Consider the following 22708-nt stretch of genomic DNA (forward strand, 5'->3'; position numbering starts at 1 on the left):
TATTTCAAAATGAGGCTTGCATATTTGCCTTTTCATCCTTTAGAAATCCTTGAAGAATCATTTCTAAAAAGACCTAATTAATTGAAATGAGGTACTGCTCTGTTATGTAATTTTATTGCAAAATTCAGTTAGCAGGTTCAAGTACGTAATGCAAATAGTTTTTTTTTATTATTTCATTTAAAAAAAAACCTATATGGAGTTCACACAGAACAGCTTCACAAAATCATAGTCCACAAATCTAAATAAATAGACACAATACATAAAACTTCATGGATGCCTTCACATTTTTTGCACACTGTCGTAAGAATTACCAAAAAAAAACAAAAAACATAACGGATGTAGAAACCACAGCCGAAGTGGCTTCCACATGAGTACTGTAAACATGCAAAGTGAATTGTCCAGTTCATCTGTTATGTCTAACAGACCTCCTCAGTGATTCAGTCATATTCATTTTCTTTCTCTCCTGTTCTTCTTCCTCAGTAACAGTTACTCTTTGATTCCTTGTAGCAGCTTCAGTAGATGTGCTTCCATGACCTGTTGAACTGGAAGGGAACATCACAAATGAAAACGGTACCATGTCTAAACAGGATGATCTGCAATTATGTTTTTAGATTAATTAAAGTGTTGCTATACTGGTGGGATATTTAATGCATTTGTCTGAACTGGTGAAATTGTAGTTACCATGTCTATGGCCCATTGCCACAGCCATGTCCATAGCATTGAAGCCTGAGTCAGACTCCATGGTTGGGTCAGCTCCATTCTCTGTTCAAAGAGTTCAATGTTATGTATTGCACAGTTAGAAATTTTATTATAGTGCACAAATCATTGTAAAACATTGTTTAATTTAGCACTCTTACCCAAGAGGATTTCCACACAACGGACATGATTACCATGGACAGCATAAAGTATAGGGGCTCCTCCGTTCTGTAAGCGCAAAAACATGCCTGTAGGTAGGACTCTACAAAACAAAGCAAGCTGTTTCACAAGTTCTAAATTTACGATATCTCAGTTGTCTGTGGGATACTTTAGTGAAATAAGTTACAGAGCACCGAATATTTGACTGTAAAATTATACTTTTAGGAATGAATAATAATATCAGAATCATATCGGCAGGTGACTGCTTTAAAAATGGTCATGACAGATGTTTAGATTTGGCCAATATGTGAAACTGATATCTGATCATCTGAATCTGTAACCCTACAGAAGTTATAGGGCTGTAAAGCTTATTCTGGCCATGTATTGGGAGTTATTGTATATGTGATTCTCAAAAAGTTGATTCTTACCCAGTCATACTCATTGACGTCCACGCCACAATCAATAAGCATTCTGACTATGTCTGTATAGCCTTTACTGCAGGCTAACGACAATGCACTTTCTCTTCCTTTTGCCAAGATGTGAGGGTCCGCACCCTAGAAAAAAAAGGGAGTGCACGTTGGGTGCTGTAAGTATACTAATTTGTACTTGGTTCTGTTTTATATTTCTATGTCTGTTAGAATCAATGTAGCTAGCAGTATGTGACTAAAAGCTTCTACAGTAGCAACAGTTCACACATTACAGTTCTCATGTTCAGAGTGAGGTTTTTGGTGTTTGTAGATTGTGTGTGTTGTACTCACACTCTGTAACAGGAATTCCACAACTGCGATCTGACCATGAGCTGCCGCCCACATGAGTGGAGTAAAGCCCTCTTCGTCCTGCAGGTTTATGACTGACTCTGATTGGTGGGAAAACAATTGGATGTCATTACAGGATTATGAAGAGGTAACTATCAATGAAAACTCATTTTTGTACATATAATTACATAAGCTTTACCTTGCTCTATTCGACTGGCTAGGAACACCATTTCACCTTGTGCTGCAAGTTGGTGAATTGAAAGAGCTGTAAAAAAAAAATCACAAGATGAAAGAATTATGAGAATTTTTAGTATGTACGGTATGAATAGAAAAGACTACAGTGGTGAAAGAAAAAAAAACTTCAGCTATATTTTGTATTTGAATTACAGAACTACAGAATTACAGTCTCCTGCTTATTATAGCAGTTGTAATACATGGATGGTAACATAGGAGACAAAATGGAAGGTGTTTGGCTTACAGTGAACAAGAAGTGGGGTTGACGAGACCTCATTGCCGCGATGTTTGTTGGTTAGCGTTGTTGACTGTTTTATTGGAGAGAAGTGCTTGGTGGTGGACGGTGTGTAAACATGCCTAACTTGAATTCCGGGAGAAGGAGAAGTCTGGATATTGCATTCCGCTGGAGATTTGGGGAAAAAGGAAAGAAAGATTCGACCTGTAAACAAAACAAAGTGACAGTATTATTTCCCAAACTGCTGCAATCAGCAGATTCTTTTTGCCTTACCTTTCGACAAGACTGAGGCCACTTCCAAGTCAGAGTTAACTTGGTCTTGGATGTTCTTGCTGTCTTCTTCATTCAGTGACTTCACGAAGCGGGAGCACACGTTCATGTCAAAGCGGTTGGGCAAGATGAATTTTATGCCCATGGCCACATTCTGTGAGCCAGCATCCTCCGTCGTGCCAATGCTTACGGAGGGCTCCACCTTGATGTTGTTCATCTCGGGCAGAGGACACATGCCTTCCATTTCTTCTGATGCCATTTGATTTTGAAAATTCAGAACGGCCACAGATAGGTGGCTTACAGCAGAGGTAGATCAGTCCTTCACGTATGCACTTACAATGTTTAACCCCCCATGAATAGTACAGATGTGCACCCTGAAAAAAGAAGAGAGAGGACTGTGAATACACATGATACATTATGCATTAGTATACACTCACTGGCCACTTTATTAGGTTCAGTTGCTTGTTAACAAAAATAGATACTCAGCCAATTACATGGCCACAACTCAATGAACTTAGGCATGTAGAGGTGGTGAAGACAACTTGCTGAAGTGCAAACTGAGCATCATAATGGGGAAGAAAGGTGATTTAAGTGACTTTGAACGTGGCGTGGTTGTTGGTGCCAGACGGGCTGGTCTGAGTATTTCAGAAACTGCTGATCTACTGGCATTTTCATGCACAACCATCTCTAGGCTTTACAGAGAATGGTCCGAAAAAGAGAAAATATCCAGTGAGCAGCAGTTGTGTGGACGAAAATGCCTTGTTGATGTGAGAGGTCAAGTGCTACAGGTGTAAACAGAAGACAGATAGCAGCTCTTAGACGATGAGATGTGCAGTTATCCAATGTATCGGCCATATAAAGATTTTCATGTTTTGGGAAATGAAGAGGAGCAGCAGGATGAACCTTGTAAGAATATTTTAGCATATAGGCTAAACTTGTAGCTAGCTTTAAGAAGCTAAGAGGGATTTGGTGTTTCAAACATCTTAATTACTCTGAAACCAAAAAGTTCAACATAAAAACGTGAACATATCGAGCATATAGCCAGTAAATGTTTTCCCTGCGTATCTGTAAGGAGGCTGAATTTGGCTTCTGAAGCGCCATCCACTTATTTGAATTTGCCTCTGCCGTTTCATTCTGGTGCACTATTTAAGGTGGTACAGGAAAATTCAAATAAGAAGCTGAATTCAGCTTCGGATATCTGTGAGTGTCTGGTTAGCTTGTTAGCTAAGTAAGCAAAGAAGCTAGCTATCTTACATACACATCAAGGTCTGTGTCAGTTAAAGTGGGTGTCTAAAATAATGAAAAGCGTTCGCCAAGACAATTGACTGGTTCATATCTAAACGACTGACACTCAGATTTCCAGGCATAACGTTACTGTACTTTTGTTTGCAACGTTAATGTTAGCTTACCACACCAAGAAAGCTAGCTAGCTAGCCTAGCTGGCTAGCTAACCTGACAGGTATCTGTGGTGGATCATTCTCGGCCGAAGATCACCACATTAAAGTTGCTTGCGCCTTGTATACTATGCTATAGTCACGACAATTCATATCTACTAAGAATACCAGAATTATAGTCCTATAATTCCACATAATAACAACAAGATAATATACCCGGTTAACGGGCGACGGTCAGCGAGCAGAGACGGTGGCGTTGTTTTGAAAGGACGGGTTGTTCCCTGAATTCAGACGGAATAAAGTTTTTCAAATGCTCATTGTCCCAGGGCTGTTTTGACCGCAGTACGGTCGGATAATTTGTCTGTTTATCCGTCTATTTGATATTTTATTTAAATAAACATGAATTAAATATGTATATTCAGAGATTTGCACCCGATGGCATGTATTCAGAATAGGATACATTTAATTGGAACAAGAAAAAAGTTAAAATTAGTCCTAGTAAAAAAAGCGATTAGTACCAGTATAAAAAGCTATTAGTACTAGTATAAAAAGCTATTAGTACCACTATAAAAGCTGTTAGTACTAGTATAAAGAGCTATTAGTACCACTATAAAAGCTGTTAGTACTAGTATAAAGAGCTATTAGTACCACTATAAAAAGCTTTTAGTACTAGTATAAAAAGCTATTAGTACTAGTACAAAAAGGTATTAGTACCAGTATAAAAAGCAATTAGTACTAGTATAAAAAGGTATTAGTACTAGTATAAAATGATATTAGTACTAGTATAAAGAGCTATTAGTACTAGTATAAAATGCTATTAGTACTAGTATAAAAAGCTATTAGCACTAGTATGTATAACTATTAGCACTAGTTCAAAAAGCTATTAGCACTAATATAAAAACTATTAGTACTAGTATAAACAGCTATTAGCACTAGTATAAAAAGCTATAAGTACTAGTATAAAGTGCTGTTAGTATTAGTATAAATTCTATTAGTACCATTGTAAGAAGCTGTTAGTACTAGTATAAAAAGCTATTAGTACTAGTATAAACAGCTATTAGCACTAGTATAAAAAGCTATAAGTACTAGTATAAAGTGCTGTTAGTATTAGTATAAATTCTATTAGTACCATTGTAAGAAGCTGTTAGTACTAGTATAAAAAGCTATTAGTACTAGTATAAATTCTATTAGTACTATTGTAAGAAGCTGTTAGTACTAGTATAAAAAGCTATTAGTACTAATATAAATTCTATTAGTACTATTGTAAGAAGCTGTTAGTACTAGTATAAAAAGCTATTAGTACCAGTACAAAAAGCTATTAGTACTAGTATAAAAAGCTATTAGTACCAGTATAAAATGATATTAGTACCAGTATAATGTGCTATTAGTACTACTATAAAGAGCTGTTAGTACTAGTATAAAAAGCTATTAGTACCAGTATAAAGTGCTATTAGTACCAGTATACAAAGCTATTAGTACTAGTATAAAAAGCTATTAGTAGTAGTATAAAAAGCTATTAGCACTAATATAAAAAGCTATTAGTACTAGTATAAAAAGCTATTACTACTGGTATGAAATGCTATTGGTACTGGTATAAAATGCTATTAGTACTAGTATAAAACCTGTTGGTACTAGTATAAAATGCTATTAGTACTAGTATAAAAAGCTATAAGTACTAGTATAAAGTACTATTAGTACTAGTATAAAGAGCTATTAGTACTGGTATAAAATGCTATTAGTACTAGCATAAAATGCTATTAGTACTAGTATAAAATGCTATTAGTACTAGTATAAAAGCTATTAGTACTAGTAAAATGTGGTATTGGTACTAGTATAAAGAGCTATTAGTACTAGTATAAAAAGCTATTAGTACTAGTATAAAAAGCTATTAGTCCTGGAATAAAAAGCTATTGGCAGAAGTCTAAATAGCTATTAGTACTAGTACAAAAAGCTATTAGCACTAATATAAAAAGCTATTAGTACTAGTATAAAAAGCTATTAGTACTGGTATAAAATGCTATTAGTATTGGTATAAAATGCTATTAGTACTAGTATAAGAAGCTATAAGTACTAGTATAAAGTATTATTAGTACTAGTATAAAGAGCTATTAGTACTAGTATAAATAGCTATTAGCACTAGTATAAATAGTTATTAGCACTAGTACAAAAAGCTATTAGCATAATAGCTATTAACATAGCTTAGTATAATTATTAGCATAATTATACTAGGATAAAAAGCTATAAGTACTAGTATAAAGTGCTGTTAGTACTAGTATAAAAAGCTATTAGTGCTGGTATAAAATGCTATTAGTACTAGTATAAAAAGCTTTTAGTACTAGTATGAATTCTATTAGTACTATTGTAAGAATCTGTTAGCACTAGTATAAAATGCTATTAGTGCTAGTATAAAATGCTATGAGTACTAGTATGACTACTTCTGAAAAGAATACAATGTTTACTCAAATCAAACACTGTTTCCTCTGTCAATTTGCCCTATTTGACTCTTCTGCTCATATATTTTGGAATGCTAGAAGTTTGATTGCCTTTTTTTGCTACTGCATAAATCATTATGGCAGCTGAATGACATCTCTGAGAGATCTGAAAATGAGGGTATAAAGGCATAGGCTACTGTCAAGTCACTGAAGCTTACACCTATTAAAATAATAATAAAAATAAAGTAAAATGATAATAACAATAATAGTACATTACAATTCATCTTGACATGTTGTTACAGGTTTAAAGTGATTTCTTACTAGTAAAAACTAGAAAACTCCACCATTTTTTTCATTAAGAAATCTATATAATATGCCATTCAGAGGGGTTTGGCATGTAATGTTCTGTTCTAGAGAAACTTTGATGAAGTTTTGGCTTAAAATGAATCTGTTCATTTTAATCCATTCATGGTTGGGGGTACACAAAGGGCATTATAGAGCAAAACAGTCCCCCAAAAACGTATTTATTCAGATCATTTTACCATCATCAACATTATATATAAAAATTTAGAAAGTACATGTAGGTTTACTGGTTTTGAATTGTGAATATAATTACTGTATCTGTGTTGTAGACATCATGACCCTTGGTTCCTATCACCACCACTGCAAAGAAATCTGAGTCTATACGTTTCTCTACAGTGAACCACTTCACATCAAACCACTCTGGATGACTGACTCTGTTTGTATCTCAAGTAGTGAATTATGCAGACATTTAGAAAAAATGGTGGAATTTCAATAAAAGGTAAATATTTTGAAAATTATTTTTCACATTTAAGAATAGAAATTGTACATGTTAGAACTGCACATGCTAGAACTAAAATTGTACAACCTAAAAAAACGATAAAACAGACAAAATTTCTACATTGGCTTTGTGGACCTTGTTACTCCTGGTTCCTGTTGCCACTGCTGAAAAAGTCTGTCATTTGCTCTACAAGGCACCACTTTACAAGATGATTAACTTGTGCAGAAATTCTGAAATATCAGTGGTATTGAAAACAACTTTGCCTGAGAACACATTACCCAGCGTACACTGATATGTGAAATTGTTCACTCTTTTGCCTCAAAAAGAGGTACAAAAGTATCCAGACACCCTTTTCCAGTCAGTAAACTGAACCACTTTAAGGTCCACGCTTTGCTGCCACAGGCATTCACAGTAGAACCAATAGTATGGGAGCGCCCATACATGCAATTCCCAGCATCAGCTGTAGGGATATAAAGCCCCCCACCATTGAGATGATACAACTGGGACGAGTTGGAATGTAGGTTATGATCCAAAACTATCCATCCATCCATCCATCCATCCATTTTCTAAGCCGCTTCTCCGTCAGGGTCGCGGGGGGTGCTGGAGCCTATCCCAGCAGTCATCGGGCGGAAGGCAGGATACACCCTGGATGGGTCGCCAGTCCATCGCAGGGCATGATCCAAAACTAGTAATCCAATATCAAGATCTGACCTCTCTAGTGCTTTTGTAGCTGAATGCAATCAAACCCCAACAACATTGCTATAACATCTAGTGTAAAGCCTTCCAGGTAGAGCAGAGGCTGTTACTGCCATAAAGGGGGTTAATAATAACCTTAGTTTGAGAAGAAATATTGGTCAAGCAGGTGTTCACAAAGCTTTTAGACATCCCATCCATCCATCCATTATCTTCCGCTTCTCCGGGGTTCGGGTCGCAGGGGCAGCATCCTAAGCAATGAGGCCCAGACCTCCCTTTCCCCAGCCACTTCCACTAGATCTCCAAGGGGGATTCCGAGGCGCTCCCTGGCCAGCTGGGCGATATAGTCACGCCAGCGTGTCCTGGGTCTTCCCCGGGGTCTCCTCCGAGGTGGACTTGCCTGTGCCACCTCCCGAGGGAGGCGTCCAGGAGGCATCCTAACCAGATGCCCGAACCACCTCAGCTGGCTCCTCTCAACATGAAGAAGCAGCGTCTCTACTCCTCCTGGATCCGAGGTTCGACTATAAGTCGGACTCTCTTCTCCAGTACCCCTGCATAGACCTTACCAGGGAGGCTGAGGAGTGTGATTCCCCTGTAGTTGGAACACACCCTCCGGTCCCCTTTTTTAAAAAGAGGCACCACCACCCCAATCCAGTGGCACCACCCCCGATGTCCACGCAATGTTTAAAAGGCGTGTCAGCCAAGACAGCTCCAAAACATCCAGAGCCTTGAGGAACTCAGGGCGGATCTCATCCAACCCTGGAGCCTTGCCACCAACGAGCTTCTTAACTACCTTAGCGACTTCGGCCTCAGTAATGGACAAGCCTATTCCCATGTCCCCAGACTCTGCCTCATCACTGGAGAACGTGTCGGTGGGATTGAGAAGGTCCTCAAAGTATTCCTTCCACTGCCCAATGACGTCTTCAGTCAAAGTCAGCAGCACACCATCTCCACTATATACAGTGCTAGTGGCACACTGCTTTCCCCTTCTGAGTCGCCTGACAGTTTGCCAGAATCTTTTCAGAGCCGAGTTAAAGTCACTTTCCAAGGCCTCACCAAACTCCTCCCACACATGGGTTTACCTGCCAGCTGCCTCTGGTGTCCCACAGGCCAACCATGCCCGGTAGGACTCCTTCTTCAGCTTGACGGCATCTCTCACCTGGGGTGTCCACCACCGGGTTCGAGGATTACCGCCCCGACAGGTACCAACTACCTTACGGCCACAGCTACAGTCAGCCGCTTCAACAATAGAGGAGCGGAACATCGCCCATTCTGAGTCAATGTCCCCCACCTCCCCCGATATCTGGTCAAAGTTCTGACGGAGGTGTGAGTTGAAGATCAATCTGACAGGTTCTTGTTGTATTTGTAGGTAGCGAATGTAATAAGAATGAAAATAAGCACGCAACACACTGTAGTACTGGCGCGGTTCTTTACTTCACTTCTTCTACTCTGAACATTGAGCTCTCTTTTTACTCACACAGCGACACCTGCAGGCAGGAGTGTACTACACAACAGTTCTTCTGCCAGACGTTCCCAGCAAACCTTCACTATACGTTTGGGCTTGCCTGGTCTGACCGGCATCTTCCCCCACCACCTGATCCAACTCACCATCAGGTGGTGATCAGTTGACAGCTCAGCTCCTCTCTTTACCCGAGTGTCCAAAACACATGGCCGCAAGTCCGATGACACGACTACAAAGTCAATCATTGAACTGCGGCGTAGGGTGTCCTGGTGCCATGCGCACTTATGGACATCCTTGTGTTCAAACATGTTGTTCGTGATGGACAAACTGTGGTTTGCACAGAAGTCCAAAAACTGAACACCACTCGGGTTCAGATCAGAGAGGCCATTCCTCCCAATCACACCCCTCCAGGTCTCACTGTCATTGACCAAGTGAGCGTTAAAGTTGGACAATAGAGTCTCCAGGAGGAGCACTTTCAAGCACCCCTCCCAAGGACTCTAAGAAGGCTGGGTACTCTGAACTGCTGTTCGCTGCATAAGCACAGACAGCAGTCAGGACCCATTCCCCAACCCGAAGGCGTAGGGAAGCTACCCTCTCGTCCACCGGAGAAAACCCCAACATACAGGCACCAAGTCGAGGGGCTATGAGAAAGCCCACACATGCCCGCCGCCTCTCACCATGGGCAACTCCAGAAAAGAAGTCCAGCCCCTCTCAAGGAGATTGGACCCAGAGCCCAAGCTGTGTGTTGCGGTGAGCCCAACTATATCTAGCCGGTATCTTTCAACCTCGCGCACCAACTCAGGCTCCTTCCCCTCCAGTGAGGTAACGTTCCAAGTTCCAAAAGCCAGTTTCAGCAACCGAGGATCAGAACGCCAAGGCCCACGCCTTCGGACACTGCCCGATCCACAAAGCACCGAATCCCTACTACTGCCCCTCCCATTGGTGGTGGGTCGATGGGAGGGGGGACTCATGTAACTCCTTCGGGCTGGGCCCGGCCGGGCACCATGAGTAAATGCCCTGTTTTCGTCTTTTCATAGGGGTTACTATGGATCACACTTTGTCTGACCTGTCACCTAGGACCAGTTTGCCATGGGAGACCCTACCAGGAGCTTTTGCTCCAGACAACATAGCTCCTAGGATCATTCAAGCATGCAATCCCCTCCAACACGATAAGGTGGTGATCCATGGAGAGGAGCTTTTAGACATAATTCTGTATAATTACACAACTGAATATTATTCCTTCATATCAAGAATAGGTTCTTTTTTTTAAACGCTGCTTTATTCTTGAGTAAAGGAAGAAATGGGCAACACGTAGTTCTGTAATTATACAGATTTCATTGTGTTAATACAAACAATGTCACCCTCACAAAAACAGAGGATTATAGGTTCAAGGGGTCGCTAAAATATCCTGCAAGATGAAGTCGTAGGGACGCTTGCCAGTCTTTAACTCGGAGAAAGGGCTTATGGTATTTTTCCCGCTGCATGACCATTCCGTGGCTGCTTCTTCTGCTTGACTGAATGTGTAATCATGAATCCATCCAGTTTGCAGTTTTACCCCTTCATGGTCAAAGTTGCACCATGCTAATCTGATTAGCAGGGATATGCCAAATATTTCTACATAAGTCTTGCTTTGGGGTCTAAGCACCTCTATTCACTTTTGTGTTCTCTGCCTGCTTCCTTGTGAACTGTTTTCACAGACCCCTGTCTAGATTAGGAATTTGTGGCAGTCCTTGAAACAGCCAATCTGCCCTGCTGAATCCTGTTACTGTCACAGCTTCCAACCCCCCCAGTCCCACCCCTTCCAGTGAAAAGAAGTCACGCAACAGTGTCAGTGGTTGTCAAAATCTCCAACATGGCATAGTAATTTAATACAGATATAGTGTGTACAGGCTAGTGTGTAGTGGGTGTTATGTTTTATTTGTTATATCAGTGCTGTGCTAATAAACTCCTTCAACCCCTTCATCAAGTATTATTACTCAGTAAGAACTATGAGTTCTTCAGTAATTTTAAGGACACTGGCATGTATGTAGTTGTCTGTGCGATGAATCAAATTGTGGGTCCATTTTTGGATCCTTGCTGTTTAACCCTTTAAACCATAGGATCATAAATCAGTTATTAACCTCAGGGCTAACTATCCAGTTTCCTTTTTTTACTGTGTGCACTCTTTGCCTTTATTACAGCTTCTGATCTATTCTTGCTTAAAGATTTTCAAAGAAATCTGCAGGAATATTTTTCCATACCTCCAAAGTTCAGTCTTGGAGGTCGGTTGCATTGTTAAATTACAAATTTAATTTAAAGTGAACAGTGATAAGGAATCAGTCCATATAACCTCCACATCTGATATTTCAGTTTCTGTGTTTTACTGCAAACTCTCTTCTATTTCGTCGATTTTTTCTCAGTAACAGCATCTTGACGGCTATGCATCCTTTTCAGAACTGTCGTTCTTATCAGATGTGGACAATAATTACTTACATGTAATCTTTTTACAGTAGTTGAGTACATTTATAGTAGAATTAAATCATAGGACTTTCACTTTGTATTTGACTTTTGATAAGCTTTACACAGTCAAAATAAATGTGTGTTGTAGCTCATAAGTCAATTAGAAGAAAAAAGGTCATTTTGAAGGATTCAGTTCTGAAAGCCAATCAAAACAGAACTTCTCCCAAAAACACTTTAGCCAAGTGTAGAGGAAAAAAAATCTCCTCACGTTAGAAAAGAACCAAGACATTAGAGGGTCGCTTGCCAGAATTGGGAAAAAAATTAATCAGATCATTGTTCAGTCGGATTATCGTTCAATCCAAAAAAATAGCAACTTCACTTAAAAATGCATTAACAAAGATTAATTTACTCCGCAGTCTCACCTTACAGATAACAATAGATCATCAGAGACTTTTTGTTTTGTCAGTTCATCATAGAGGACAGCCTGATTCTTCTCACTCACTCACTCACTCACTCACTCACTCACTCACTCACTCTCATTCTGTCTCTCTAGGACTGTCTTTCTGGTTTTATATGTCTTATATATATGTCTAATTACATGAAGGGGAACATAGGTGTAGGCACAAAGTGGATAAATTATGCTGAAAGAATAGATATACCCAGTGTGGGAGGATTGTGTGTTACTTGATAAATATGTTCCCTTTTGTCTGACTTTCTTGAATTACTTGTGGCAGTTTCGGCTAAAATTTGAAAGATACGTGTGCTCTATGGCTGATTACCTCAAACAGTAATTCTATTGTACTTTAAGAACATAAGCGCATGCTGTCCTTGAAGCACAAGAGTTCATCAAGATTCTCATTTTCAATCAAGCTGTTATGCTGATAGTGTATTTCATAATGAAATACTGAATTAAATCTGAAAAGATATCAAATGGAAGTAGTTTCACCAATGTTCTCAGAACTTTGGTCCCCATTATAACATGTAGTAACTAGATGTAGTTAAGTTTGAAAAAGGTATGAAGTAGTTAGAACACTTGAGTGAGCAGCGACTCTCTATGGTCAGAAATAGCATTACACTGCTTAGCAGCATTTCCTCTTTCTCTCTAGAAGATTACCACTGTTGAGGCCTGCACATCTAATTCATTCAAACAAATACAGATTAGAGTAATGAGAAGAGTTTTATAAACAGACAATTGAAAACTGATCAATTCATTTCTAGAGCAAGGATCTGTGTGAGTGGCTGTTTTGGTCAGTAGCCTCTGGCCACTCGTGTTCCTTGGCATTAGGTGTTTGTTTGTTTAGAGGTGACTGTGCAAGGCTAATCAACACACATGCTTCCAAAAGCTGCAAAGTGGAGATTTCCTAACTCTCTGCTTATAGACTTTGCAGGATGAGAAAGTGTTTCAAGCCTTTGTTTTGTATTTAGCCAGCTCATAAATCCAATAATCTCTGTCTTTGGCAGCAAGAGGCCTGCCTTAGCCAAAAGGACCTTTCCCTCCCTCCATGCTTGAACCAACACATGAACATCATAATGAATCACATCATCTTTCAAATTAAAGTCCAACTTTGTAACACTGCATTAAGTTGACATGGTAAAAAAAGCACTCGGCGATCTCTACTTTGAAGTTGCCTCCTTCCATTTGAGTTTCATACAAAGTGACCTAAAGTGTAACCATAAAAGGAAACTTTACCCAGCTGTAAAGGAACTGAGACTGTGCTGCTAGATAAAGAATTTATATAAATGCATATAATAACTAATCTGAGCCAATCAGTCATTTACTCTACAAACTCCAAGACAATCCCAAAGGTTATGAATTTGGAGAAGTGAGCTTGCACTGCTTGAGAATAATCAGTGCCAGGAGGAATTAGTGGAGATTCAAGGAACTGGATTTACCCAAGTAAAAATAACAGTTAATAATCTGCTCCAGTCAGACTTGAATTCAGCATTTTATTCCTGATATTTTGTTTTTTTTTCCTCAATAATTTGTCTATAAAGAAATAAATAAAATGGCCAACTTCAACACCAAAATGTTATGATAGTATGTCAAATACTAAATAAATAAATAGACAAAAATATAAAGCAGTCATTTGTAAATCCACTTTCATAGGTATTTAAACTGAAATAGAAGACATTTAGTGTTGCATGTTATGAGTTGCCTTACATGCAAATTGACAGGTATCTGAAGCAAATGAAACAGTTGCTTGCAACACCTTCACTTACTCCAATATAGAATCCAAGCCAAATTTGCAGCTTGCGTTTATCACTACATAAAGTCATCTGCTAGGTGTAATTTGAATATTTGCAGAATTTAATCTATTTTGCCTATTTTTCCAGCTGCCATTGCCCATTTTGTTCTATACCTATATATACATTTAGGGTTCTTTACTACATATTTCAGTATATTTTTCACATTATGTGTTGTGTCTATGCTAAGCCAATGAAAATGATTGTTAAGTAGGTATTACGGTTAGTACATCATGGACCTTGTCTCTGATTCTTCTTCTGTCATGCTTCTAAACAGCTGCTTGTTAGCACAGCTGGTTACAGAAACATTACCTTTAAGGAACTCAGATTTGTTGTCATGACTCAAGCTATGTATTAATGGCTATGTATTATTATGTTATTATTATTATTAACCCCAAAATATTAACTGTGGCAAGTGCCACCTTCTTTTGCAGACACCACAGCTTGCAAACAAATATTCTAGCCAGCTTAGAGTCTTTGTGTTCTGTTTTAAAGAATTTTCACAATCTTCCTTGCAGGACGCTTCTATCTCTGCAACATCCGTCTGGGATGCCATTGCAAAAGCTTTGGCCTACATTTCTTCAAGTAGTTCATGGTGGATTTTCAGGTATGTTTTGGCTCATTGTCCTGTTGAAGAAGCCAGCCTCTTTTCAGCTTGTTTTCAACCTTTAGAGCTTGGTTGCTTTTGATATTTGCAGATAAATAGTGGAATCAATTTTTCCACCAACTTGTGCATTGTTTCTTGTATCACTGGGTGCCACACTGCACCTTACCTACACTGTACTGCTGCTGTTAGAACAATGCTGTTTACACCTATTACTTGCACAGAACAATATTGTTTACATCTGTTACTTGATGTACTTTATGAACAGCTGCTCTACATATTTGCACATACGCACGTGTAACTTTAATTTTATTTCAACTTTTTTGATTTTTACTTGTACTTTTACTTTTTTACTACTGTTTTTAGAGTTATTCTTATGTTCTTTTTTTTAATCTCTTAAGATTATATTCGGTGAATGGAGGAACAGCAAAGTAAGAATTTCATTGTACAGTTCTGCTGTGCACATGACAATAAAACTCTTGAAAAGCATACTAAAAGCGTAATAGATCCACTCCCATACTTAACAGTTGGCATATATTTGTGTGTGTGTGTGTGTGTGTGTGTGTGTGTGTGTGTGTGTATATATATATCACTGACTTCCACATATTGGCTGAAATAGTCATAACATGCAAACATCTACTTTTTTCATTCACATGTTTTTCATTGTGAATGGTAATGGCTACTAAAATAGTCATCATTTCTCATTAGAAATGTTGCCCTGACAAGCAGTACCATGGCAACTCTCCTGTTTGAAAACTTTGTGGCTGTCCTTTTGTATGTCCTGCCAGTGCAGCTCTGTAGGAAGTTACACCCTTGGGAGTGAATCAAACAATGCAGAGACACACTGACTCACTGCTTTTTACTAAAGAAATTGCACCAGATCCATTCAATTCATGTAGATCTCACTATTGCTAGGACTTGTTGTGTAGCTGCTGCAGTAGCATCATATATTGCATCAGAGCAGACTTAAATAGGCCACACGCTGTGTGGTTTGGTGTCTGTGTCAACAGCATTTACTGTTGTTTGTTCTTGAGGAAACCAATGTTACACACTCGTTAAGTAAGGAGTGACACTCTACATTTGGAGAAAATTATCATTTATAAACAGTAGCAGTTTATGCCTTGTACTTTATACTTTACGGATTGTAGCAAAGGAAGCTAGATAGATAGCCATAGCAGGTCATAAGAGTTAACTGCCCTCTGATCTGAGCAGTAGGTTGATTTCATCCATGGTGTCACAATACCATAGTGCTATGTGGCCAGCAAATTCACCAAGAACAGAACATCGTTCAAACTTCCATTTTGCAGGAAGAAATAAACAAAATAAAATCTCAGCAAGAAAAATGCTCATATTTGGTTTCCCCAGATTGTTCTTGAAAAGGTTTGAGACTGTATTAGTGTCATAAAATGAGCTCTAAAACAAAAATGAACTTATGTCTTTTGCTAAGATGGAAACTGCTTTGTACTTTGTTACTGTGCTTAAGCATTTTTTGGAAGATTTGTATTTTCCTTCAGTATTACTGAAATGTAATGCTTGTGCTCTTACACAATTATATTTCCAAAAAGAAAAATATATGCTATATCGCCGAAAGTATTTGCTCGTCTGGCTTCACACACATATAGACTTGAGCGACATCCCATTCTTAATACATAGGGTTTAATATGATGTCAGCCCACCCTTTGCATCTATAACAGCTTCAACTCTTCTGGGTAGGCTTTCCACAAGGTTAGGAGTGTGTTTATGGGAATTTTTGACCATTCTTGCAGAAGTGCATTTGTGAGGTCAGACACTGATGTTGAACGAGAAGGCCTGGCTCCCATCCCCAAACTGTTCCCACAAAGTTGGGAGCATGAAATTTTCCAAAATCTTTTGGTCTGCTGAAGCATTAAGGGTTCCTTTCACTTGAACTAAGGGGCCAAGTCCAACTCCTGAAAAACAACCCCACACCATAATCCCCCCTCCACCAAACTTTGCACTTGGCACAGTGCAGTCATACAAGTACCGTTCTCCTGGCAACCGCCAAACCCAGAGTCATCCATCGGATTGCAATACGAAGAAACAGGATTTGTCATTCCAGAGAACACATCTCCACAGCTCTAGAGTCCAGTGGGGGCGCGCTTTACAATCTGAAGGCCACATGAAGTTTGGAGGTCTGTAGTGACTGACTCTGCAGAAAGTCGGCAACCTCTGCGCACAGTGCTGCTCAGCATCTGCTGACCCTGCTCTGTCATTTATGTGGCCTGCCACTTGGTGGCTGAGTTGCTGTCATTCCCAATCGCTTCCACTTTGTTAGAATACCACTGATAGTTGACTGTGGAATATTTAGCAGTGAGGAAATTTCATGACTGGACTTGCTGCACATGTGGCATCCTATAATGGTACCACGCTGTAATTCACTGAGCTCCTAAGAGCGACCCATTCTTTCAATAATGTTTGTAAAAGCAGTCTGCAGGCCTAGGCACTTGTTTTTATACACATGTGGCCATGGAAGTGATTGGAACACCTGAATTCAATGATTCAGATGGGTGAGTGAATAAATTTGGAAATATAGTGTACTTTTCACTCCTCATTTTCATTGAGACACTTTAGATCATTTGTTACAAATTGTTTGATTATCATTCTAGGCTTCCTAAAAGCTTTAATATTGCTCCTGCCATAAAAACACACTTGAAAAAAAACTGTTATCTTGTTCTTTAATGTAAGTTAATGTAACAAGATTTTATTCCAAGTAATTTTATCATTTCTATTGGTCAGTTTGTCAGTATTCCCAAGGACAACAGTTTTCAAATTATCTAAAAAAAAAAAAAAAATTCCCCTTCCTGGATCGGGGCCTTGTCGTGGCGGAAGGGCTTGTGTGGTCTAGGGATCTTCAGAGCTAAGTCGTCGGGGGCAATATGCTCCTGGTAGGGTCTCCCAGGGCGAACAGGTCTGGAGTGAAGACCCAGACTAACACGATCCAAAGTTCTCCATGCACATCGGGCACAAGAAATCGTGTACCCTGCCGGGAAAGGGTCACCGGGACCTACCCCTGGAGCCAGGCCTGGGGGTAGTGTTCCACGGCGCCTGGTGGTCGGACAGCCCACGTAATCCGGCCGGGCTCAGCCCGAAGAGGCAACGTGGGGAGGCCATGTGGGCCCACCACCCGCAAGGTCCAGCATGGGGGAGCGGTGCAGTATCATATTGGCAGTGGGAGATTGCGGGGAGGCCCTAGTTGGCCTAGGCCCCTGCAGCAGAAACTAGCTCTTGGTACATGGAATATAACCTCACTGGGGGGGCAAGGAGCCAGAACTTGTGCAGGAGGTTGAGAGGTACCAACTAGATATAGTTGGGCTCACCTCCACCCACAGTGTCGGCTCTGGAACCAAACTCCTGAATAGGGGTTGGTCTCTCTCCTACTCAGGGGTTGCACAGGGTGAGAGGCGCCGGGCGGTGGGGATACTCACAAGTGGGGATACTCACAAGTCCCCGGCTGGTGACCAGGCAGTTGGAATTTGTCCCGGTGGACGAGAGGGTCGCCTCAATGCGAATTAAAATTGCAGAGAGGAAAACTTTGACTGTTGTCTGTGCGTATGCACCAAACAACAGGTCAGAGTATTCGGCCTTCCTGGAGCTAGTGGGCGGGGTTCTGGAAAGGGTCCCGCAAACAGACTCCATAGTCCTACTGGGAGACTTCAATGCTCACGTTGGCAATGACTGGGAGACCTGGGGAGGCGTGATTGGGAAGAACGGCCTGCCCGATCTAAACCCGAATGGTGAGTTGTTATTGGACTTCTGTGCCAGGCATGGATTGTCCATAACGAACACCAAGCTCGAACACAAGGATGTTCATAAGTGTACATGGTACCAGAGCTCCTTGGGTCAAAGGTCAATGATCGACTTTGTTGTCGTTTCATCTGACTTGGGACCATATGTTCTGGACACTAGGGTGAAGAGAGGTGCTGAGCTGTCAACTGATCACCATCTGGTGGTGAGTTGGATCAGATGGCAGGGAAGACTGATGGTCAGACCCGGTAGGCCCAAGCGAATAGTGAGGGTGTGCTGGGAACGACTTTCAGAGGCCCCTGTTCGGAATGATTTCAACTCCCACCTCCGGGAGAGCTTTTCTCACGTCCCGGAGGAGGTAGGGGGCATGGAGTCTGAATGGACCCTGTTCAAAACCTCCATTGTGGAAGCTGCCAGGCGTAGCTGTGGCCAAAAGCTTGTGGGTGCCTGTCGGGGCGGTAACCCAAGAACCTCCTGGTGGACACCGGTGGTGAGGGAAGCCGTCAAGCTGAAGAAAGAGGCCTTTAGGGACTGGTTGGCCCGAAGGACTCCCGATTCAGCAGATAGGTACCAACAGGCAAAAAAGGTGGCAGCTGCAACGGTGGCAGAAGCAAAATCCAGGGCATGGGAGGAGTTTGGTGAGGCCTTGGAAAAAGACTTTCGTTCGGCCTCAAAGAGGTTCTGGACAACTGTACGGCGACTCAGGAGGGGTCGGGGTGGCTGCGCCCAAGCTGTATTCAGCAAGGGTGGAGAAACTCTGACTTCGAATGAGGATATTTTCGGTCGGTGGAAGGAGCACTTTGAGGAACTTCTTAATTAAGACATGCCTCCCTCACGGGAGAGGGCCAGAGGCTTCTGGGGTGTCAAGTTCCATTTCCCTGGTGGAGGTCACTGAGGTAGTTGGTAAGCTCCTCAGTGGTAAGGCACCGGGGGAGGATGAGATTCGTCCAGAAATGCTTAAGGCTCTGGATATTGTGGGGCTGTCGTGGCTAACACGCCTTTGCAATATTGCATGGACCTGGAAGGAGACTCCGACCGATAGTTGAACCTCAGATTGAGGAGGAACAATGTGGATTCCGTCCCAGCCGTGGAACAATGGATCAGCTTTTCACCCTCTCACAGATTGTTGAGGGGGCATGGGAGTTTGCCAACCCAGTCTACATGTGTTTTGTGGACTTGGAGAAGACTTATGACCGTGTTCCTCGAGATATCTTGTGGGAGGTCCTCTGGGAGTATGGGGTGCCGGGGCTACTACTCCGGGCTATCCAATCTCTGTACTCCTGGAGTGAGAGCTGTGTCCGTATACTCGGCATTAAGTCAGACTCCTTCAGGGTTAGCGTTGGACTTCGCCAGGGTTGTGCTCTGTCTCCACTCTTGTTCGTGATATTCATGGACAGAGTGTCAGGGTGTAGCCGGGGTCAGGAGGGCATTATGTGTGGAGGCCGGAGGGTGGCGTCTCTGCTATTTGCAGATGATGTTGTTCTTTTGGCGGAATCACATGGATGCCTCCAACGCTGGAGCGGTTGGCAGCTGAGTGTGAAGCGGTTGGTATGCGGATCAGCACCTCCAAGTCTGAGTCCATGGTCTTGGCACGGAAAAGGATGGCATGCCCACTCCAGGTAAGGGGAAAGGACCTGCCCCAGGTGGAGGAGTTTAAGTATCTTGGGGTCTTGTTCACGAGTGATGGGAAGAGGGATCGTGAGATCGGCCGTAGGCTGGGACAAGCGGCAGCAGTAATGCGGTCACTGTACCGGACTGTAGTGGTGAAGAGGGAGTTGAGCCAAAAGGCGAAGCTCTCTGTTTACCGGTCGATCTACATCCCAACCCTCACCTATGGTCATGAGCTGTGGGTAATGACCGAAAGAACGAGATTGCGAATACAAGCGGTGGAAATGAGCTTTCTTCGTCGGGTGGCGGGCTACACGCTCTGCGATAGAGTGAGGAGCTCGGTCATCCAGAAGGAGCTCAGAGTAGAGCCGCTACTCCTCCGCATTGAGAGGAGCCAGCTGAGGTGGTTTGGGCATCTGATCCGGATGCCCCCTGGACACCTCCCAGTGGGGGTGTTCCAGGCACGGCCTACCGGGACAAGACCCCGGGGTCACCCTAGGACCCGTTGGAGGGATTATGTCTCCAAGTTGGCCTGGGAGCGGCTTGGGGTCCCCGGGAATGAGCTGGAGGAAGTTGCGGGGGACAGGGTCATCTGGGATTCTCTGCTCTCCCAACTGCTACCGCGACCCTGTTTGGACTAGCAGGCAAACGACGATGATGATGATGATAAAAAAATATTCACTGTTGTCACAATTGGCCCCTCCCAGTCCTGTCCATGTCCGTTTGTTTTGTTTTTGTAACTCCGCCCCTGAATGTTTGCACTCATTTTCCCGGTGTATTTAAGACCTGTGTTTGCCCCTTGTGTTTGCCGGTCTTTATTTGAATCTGTGTTGTTTGCTCTCTCTGTGTTTATTCTGGTTTATGTTATGTCTGCCCCTCGATCCATCCGTGTTGGCTCTATGACCCTGGACTGTCTCGACCCTGATGTTGGATTTGCCCTTAATAAATCTCGCTTATCTCAGCACATGCGTCCACTACTTCCCTCCCCGTTACAGAAAGACCGGCCACCACAGGACGCAGCAGGTAAGCATGCAACTGGCATGTGGTTGTTCTGTTGGGACGAAACTCCGGCTGTTTCTAAACAGCCCGAGTTCGACGTGTCCCAATGCCACCAAGCCGGAGACAGCAGATCCCCTGGCGCTGAGGGAACATGAGCATCTCGTCGGGCTCGTAAGAAGGCGAAGGACCTTCCCGCCTTGTGTCCGAGTGACGAGACCTCAGGTAAGCACCTTGGGTCTGCCTGTCTTGAGCGCCGCTTGCAGGGAGGAGTGACCTGCAGTGCAAGACATGGTCAGACGGTTGTAACATACAGAAAACCCGTATGTAGGTACTCGGCTCGTTCGCAAGCGCCACTGCGAGCTGCGTATAGCTCGAGTGAGCCTTGGGAACGGCCGAGTGGGTCCCGTGTCTGTGTGTTCCTCCAGGTTGGAGCCGCTGTACCCAGCCGGAGTTCCAGATCCCGTGGCCGCACCCCGCGGCAAGCCTGATCCCGTGGCCGCGCCTCCGGACCCGCCGCCAGTAGCCGCGCCTCCGGACCCTCCGCCAGTCTCTATGGACGTCGTAGCAGGACTTTACAGCTCCTTTGCTCCCGCCCATCCCACCCTCGCCTGTCTCTGTTCCGCGTGGGCCTCCCGTTCCCCCTGTCTCTGTTCCCCATGGTTCTTCTGTGCCTCCTGTGTCTGCTGTTCCCTGTGGTCCTTCTGTTCCTCCTTTTGTGCCTACTGTTTCTGTTCCTGTGTTTTTGCCTTCCGCTGTTCCTGGTGTTGTCTTGTTTCCTACTGTTGTGTCTGTGTCGGTTCCTGTTCCTGTCATTGTTCCTGTTTCTGTTCCCGTTTCTGTTCCTGTGTCTGTTTTGGTGCCTGTTCCCCTGTCTTTTGCGTGGTCTGTCATTCGTTCCTGTTCCTTGTCCTGTTTCTCCTGTCGTCTCTCGTTTGGCGTCGTTTTGTGTCGTGATTCCTCGTCCTCCCTCCGTTTTTCGTCCTCGTTTTGTTTCGTCTGTTCCTGTGTCTGGTGTTGTGTCTCCATCTGTTCCTGTTTCGCGTTCTCCGTCTGTGCCCATTTCTGCCTCTGTGCCCGTTTCTGCCTCTGTTTCTGTGCCTGTGGTTCCTGCTCCGGCTTCTGTTTGTGTGCCTGTTCATGTTCCGTGTTCTCCTGTTTCTGCTTCTGTGTCTGTGCCTGGCTCTGTCTAGTTTGGTTCTGTCCTTGTTTTTGGTCCCTTGTGTCTGTTTGTTTTGTTCTGTTTTTGGTTGGCGCGCCTCGGTGTGCGCGCCTTTGGGGGGGGGGGTACTGTCACGATTGGCCCCTCCCAGTCCTGTCCATGTGCGCTTGTTTTTGTAACTCCGCCCCTGATTGTTTGCACCTGTCCCTCGTTTTCCCGGTGTATTTAAGCCCTGTGTTTGCCCCTTGTGTTTGCCGGTCTTTGTTTGAATCTGTGTTGTTTGATGTCTTGGTGTTTATTCTGGTTTGTTATGTCTGCCCCTCAATCTATCCGTGTTGGCTGTATGACCCTGGACTGTCTCGACTCTGATGTTGGATTTGCCCTCAATAAATCTCGCTTATCTCACCACATACATCCGCTACTTCACTCCTTACAGTTACAACTGTTTAGATATGACAATATGGCTGTATTACGTATGGCAGAGCAGGTCAGAGCAAGACCTTTCACTCTTCATCATGTTCCTCAAATGATACCCTACCAATGCATGCAGTTTAGCAAAGTGCATTATCCCGCTAAAGAGGCCATTATATGAAGGGGTGTACCTCGTCTGCAAAAATCTTGTGAAGTATCAAATTGACACCAGTCTGAATGCCCAGACCCAAGGTTTCTCTGCAGAACATTGCCCAGAGCATCACATCTCCCCCACTGGCTTGGCGCGAGTGAAGCACTGAAGACATCGGATAAATGTGTAATGGAAAAGA

The 22708-nt window shown here is 42.6% G+C and overlaps 1 protein-coding gene across 2 annotated transcripts; it reads right to left on the reverse strand.

The window, feature by feature from the left end:
• Nucleotides 1-142: 142 nt before the first annotated feature.
• On the reverse strand, nucleotides 143-4030 carry ankra2 (ankyrin repeat, family A (RFXANK-like), 2). 2 transcript variants are annotated; one of them, XM_017697229.2, is made up of 9 exons: nucleotides 3960-4030; nucleotides 2353-2723; nucleotides 2089-2247; nucleotides 1810-1875; nucleotides 1614-1711; nucleotides 1284-1409; nucleotides 858-924; nucleotides 682-762; nucleotides 143-542 (listed from the first exon to the last, which is right to left on the reverse strand). In XM_017697229.2, the coding sequence occupies exons 2-9, from the start codon at nucleotides 2606-2608 to the stop codon at nucleotides 487-489; spliced, it is 909 nt and encodes a 302-aa protein (XP_017552718.1). In that variant the 5' UTR covers nucleotides 2609-2723; nucleotides 3960-4030; the 3' UTR covers nucleotides 143-486. The 2 variants fall into 2 exon arrangements, with proteins under 2 accessions (XP_017552718.1, XP_037389491.1); XM_037533594.1 differs by having other exon boundaries at nucleotides 2089-2283.
• Between the last annotated feature and the right edge of the window lie 18678 nt (nucleotides 4031-22708).

Source organism: Pygocentrus nattereri, chromosome 23, assembly GCF_015220715.1.
Source record: "Pygocentrus nattereri isolate fPygNat1 chromosome 23, fPygNat1.pri, whole genome shotgun sequence".
Taxonomy (NCBI): Eukaryota; Metazoa; Chordata; class Actinopteri; order Characiformes; family Serrasalmidae; genus Pygocentrus; species Pygocentrus nattereri.

Coding starts and splice junctions, on each gene's coding strand:
- ankra2 (XM_037533594.1), bottom strand. CDS start 2,608: ATGGCATCAGAAGAAATGGAAGGCATGTGTCCTCTGCCCGAGATGAAC. Junction 1,712..1,809: donor AGCCAGTCGAATAGAGCAAG/GTAAAGCTTATG, acceptor CCCACCAATCAG/AGTCAGTCATAAACCTGCAG. Junction 763..857: donor TTGTGTGGAAATCCTCTTGG/GTAAGAGTGCTA, acceptor CTCTTTGAACAG/AGAATGGAGCTGACCCAACC.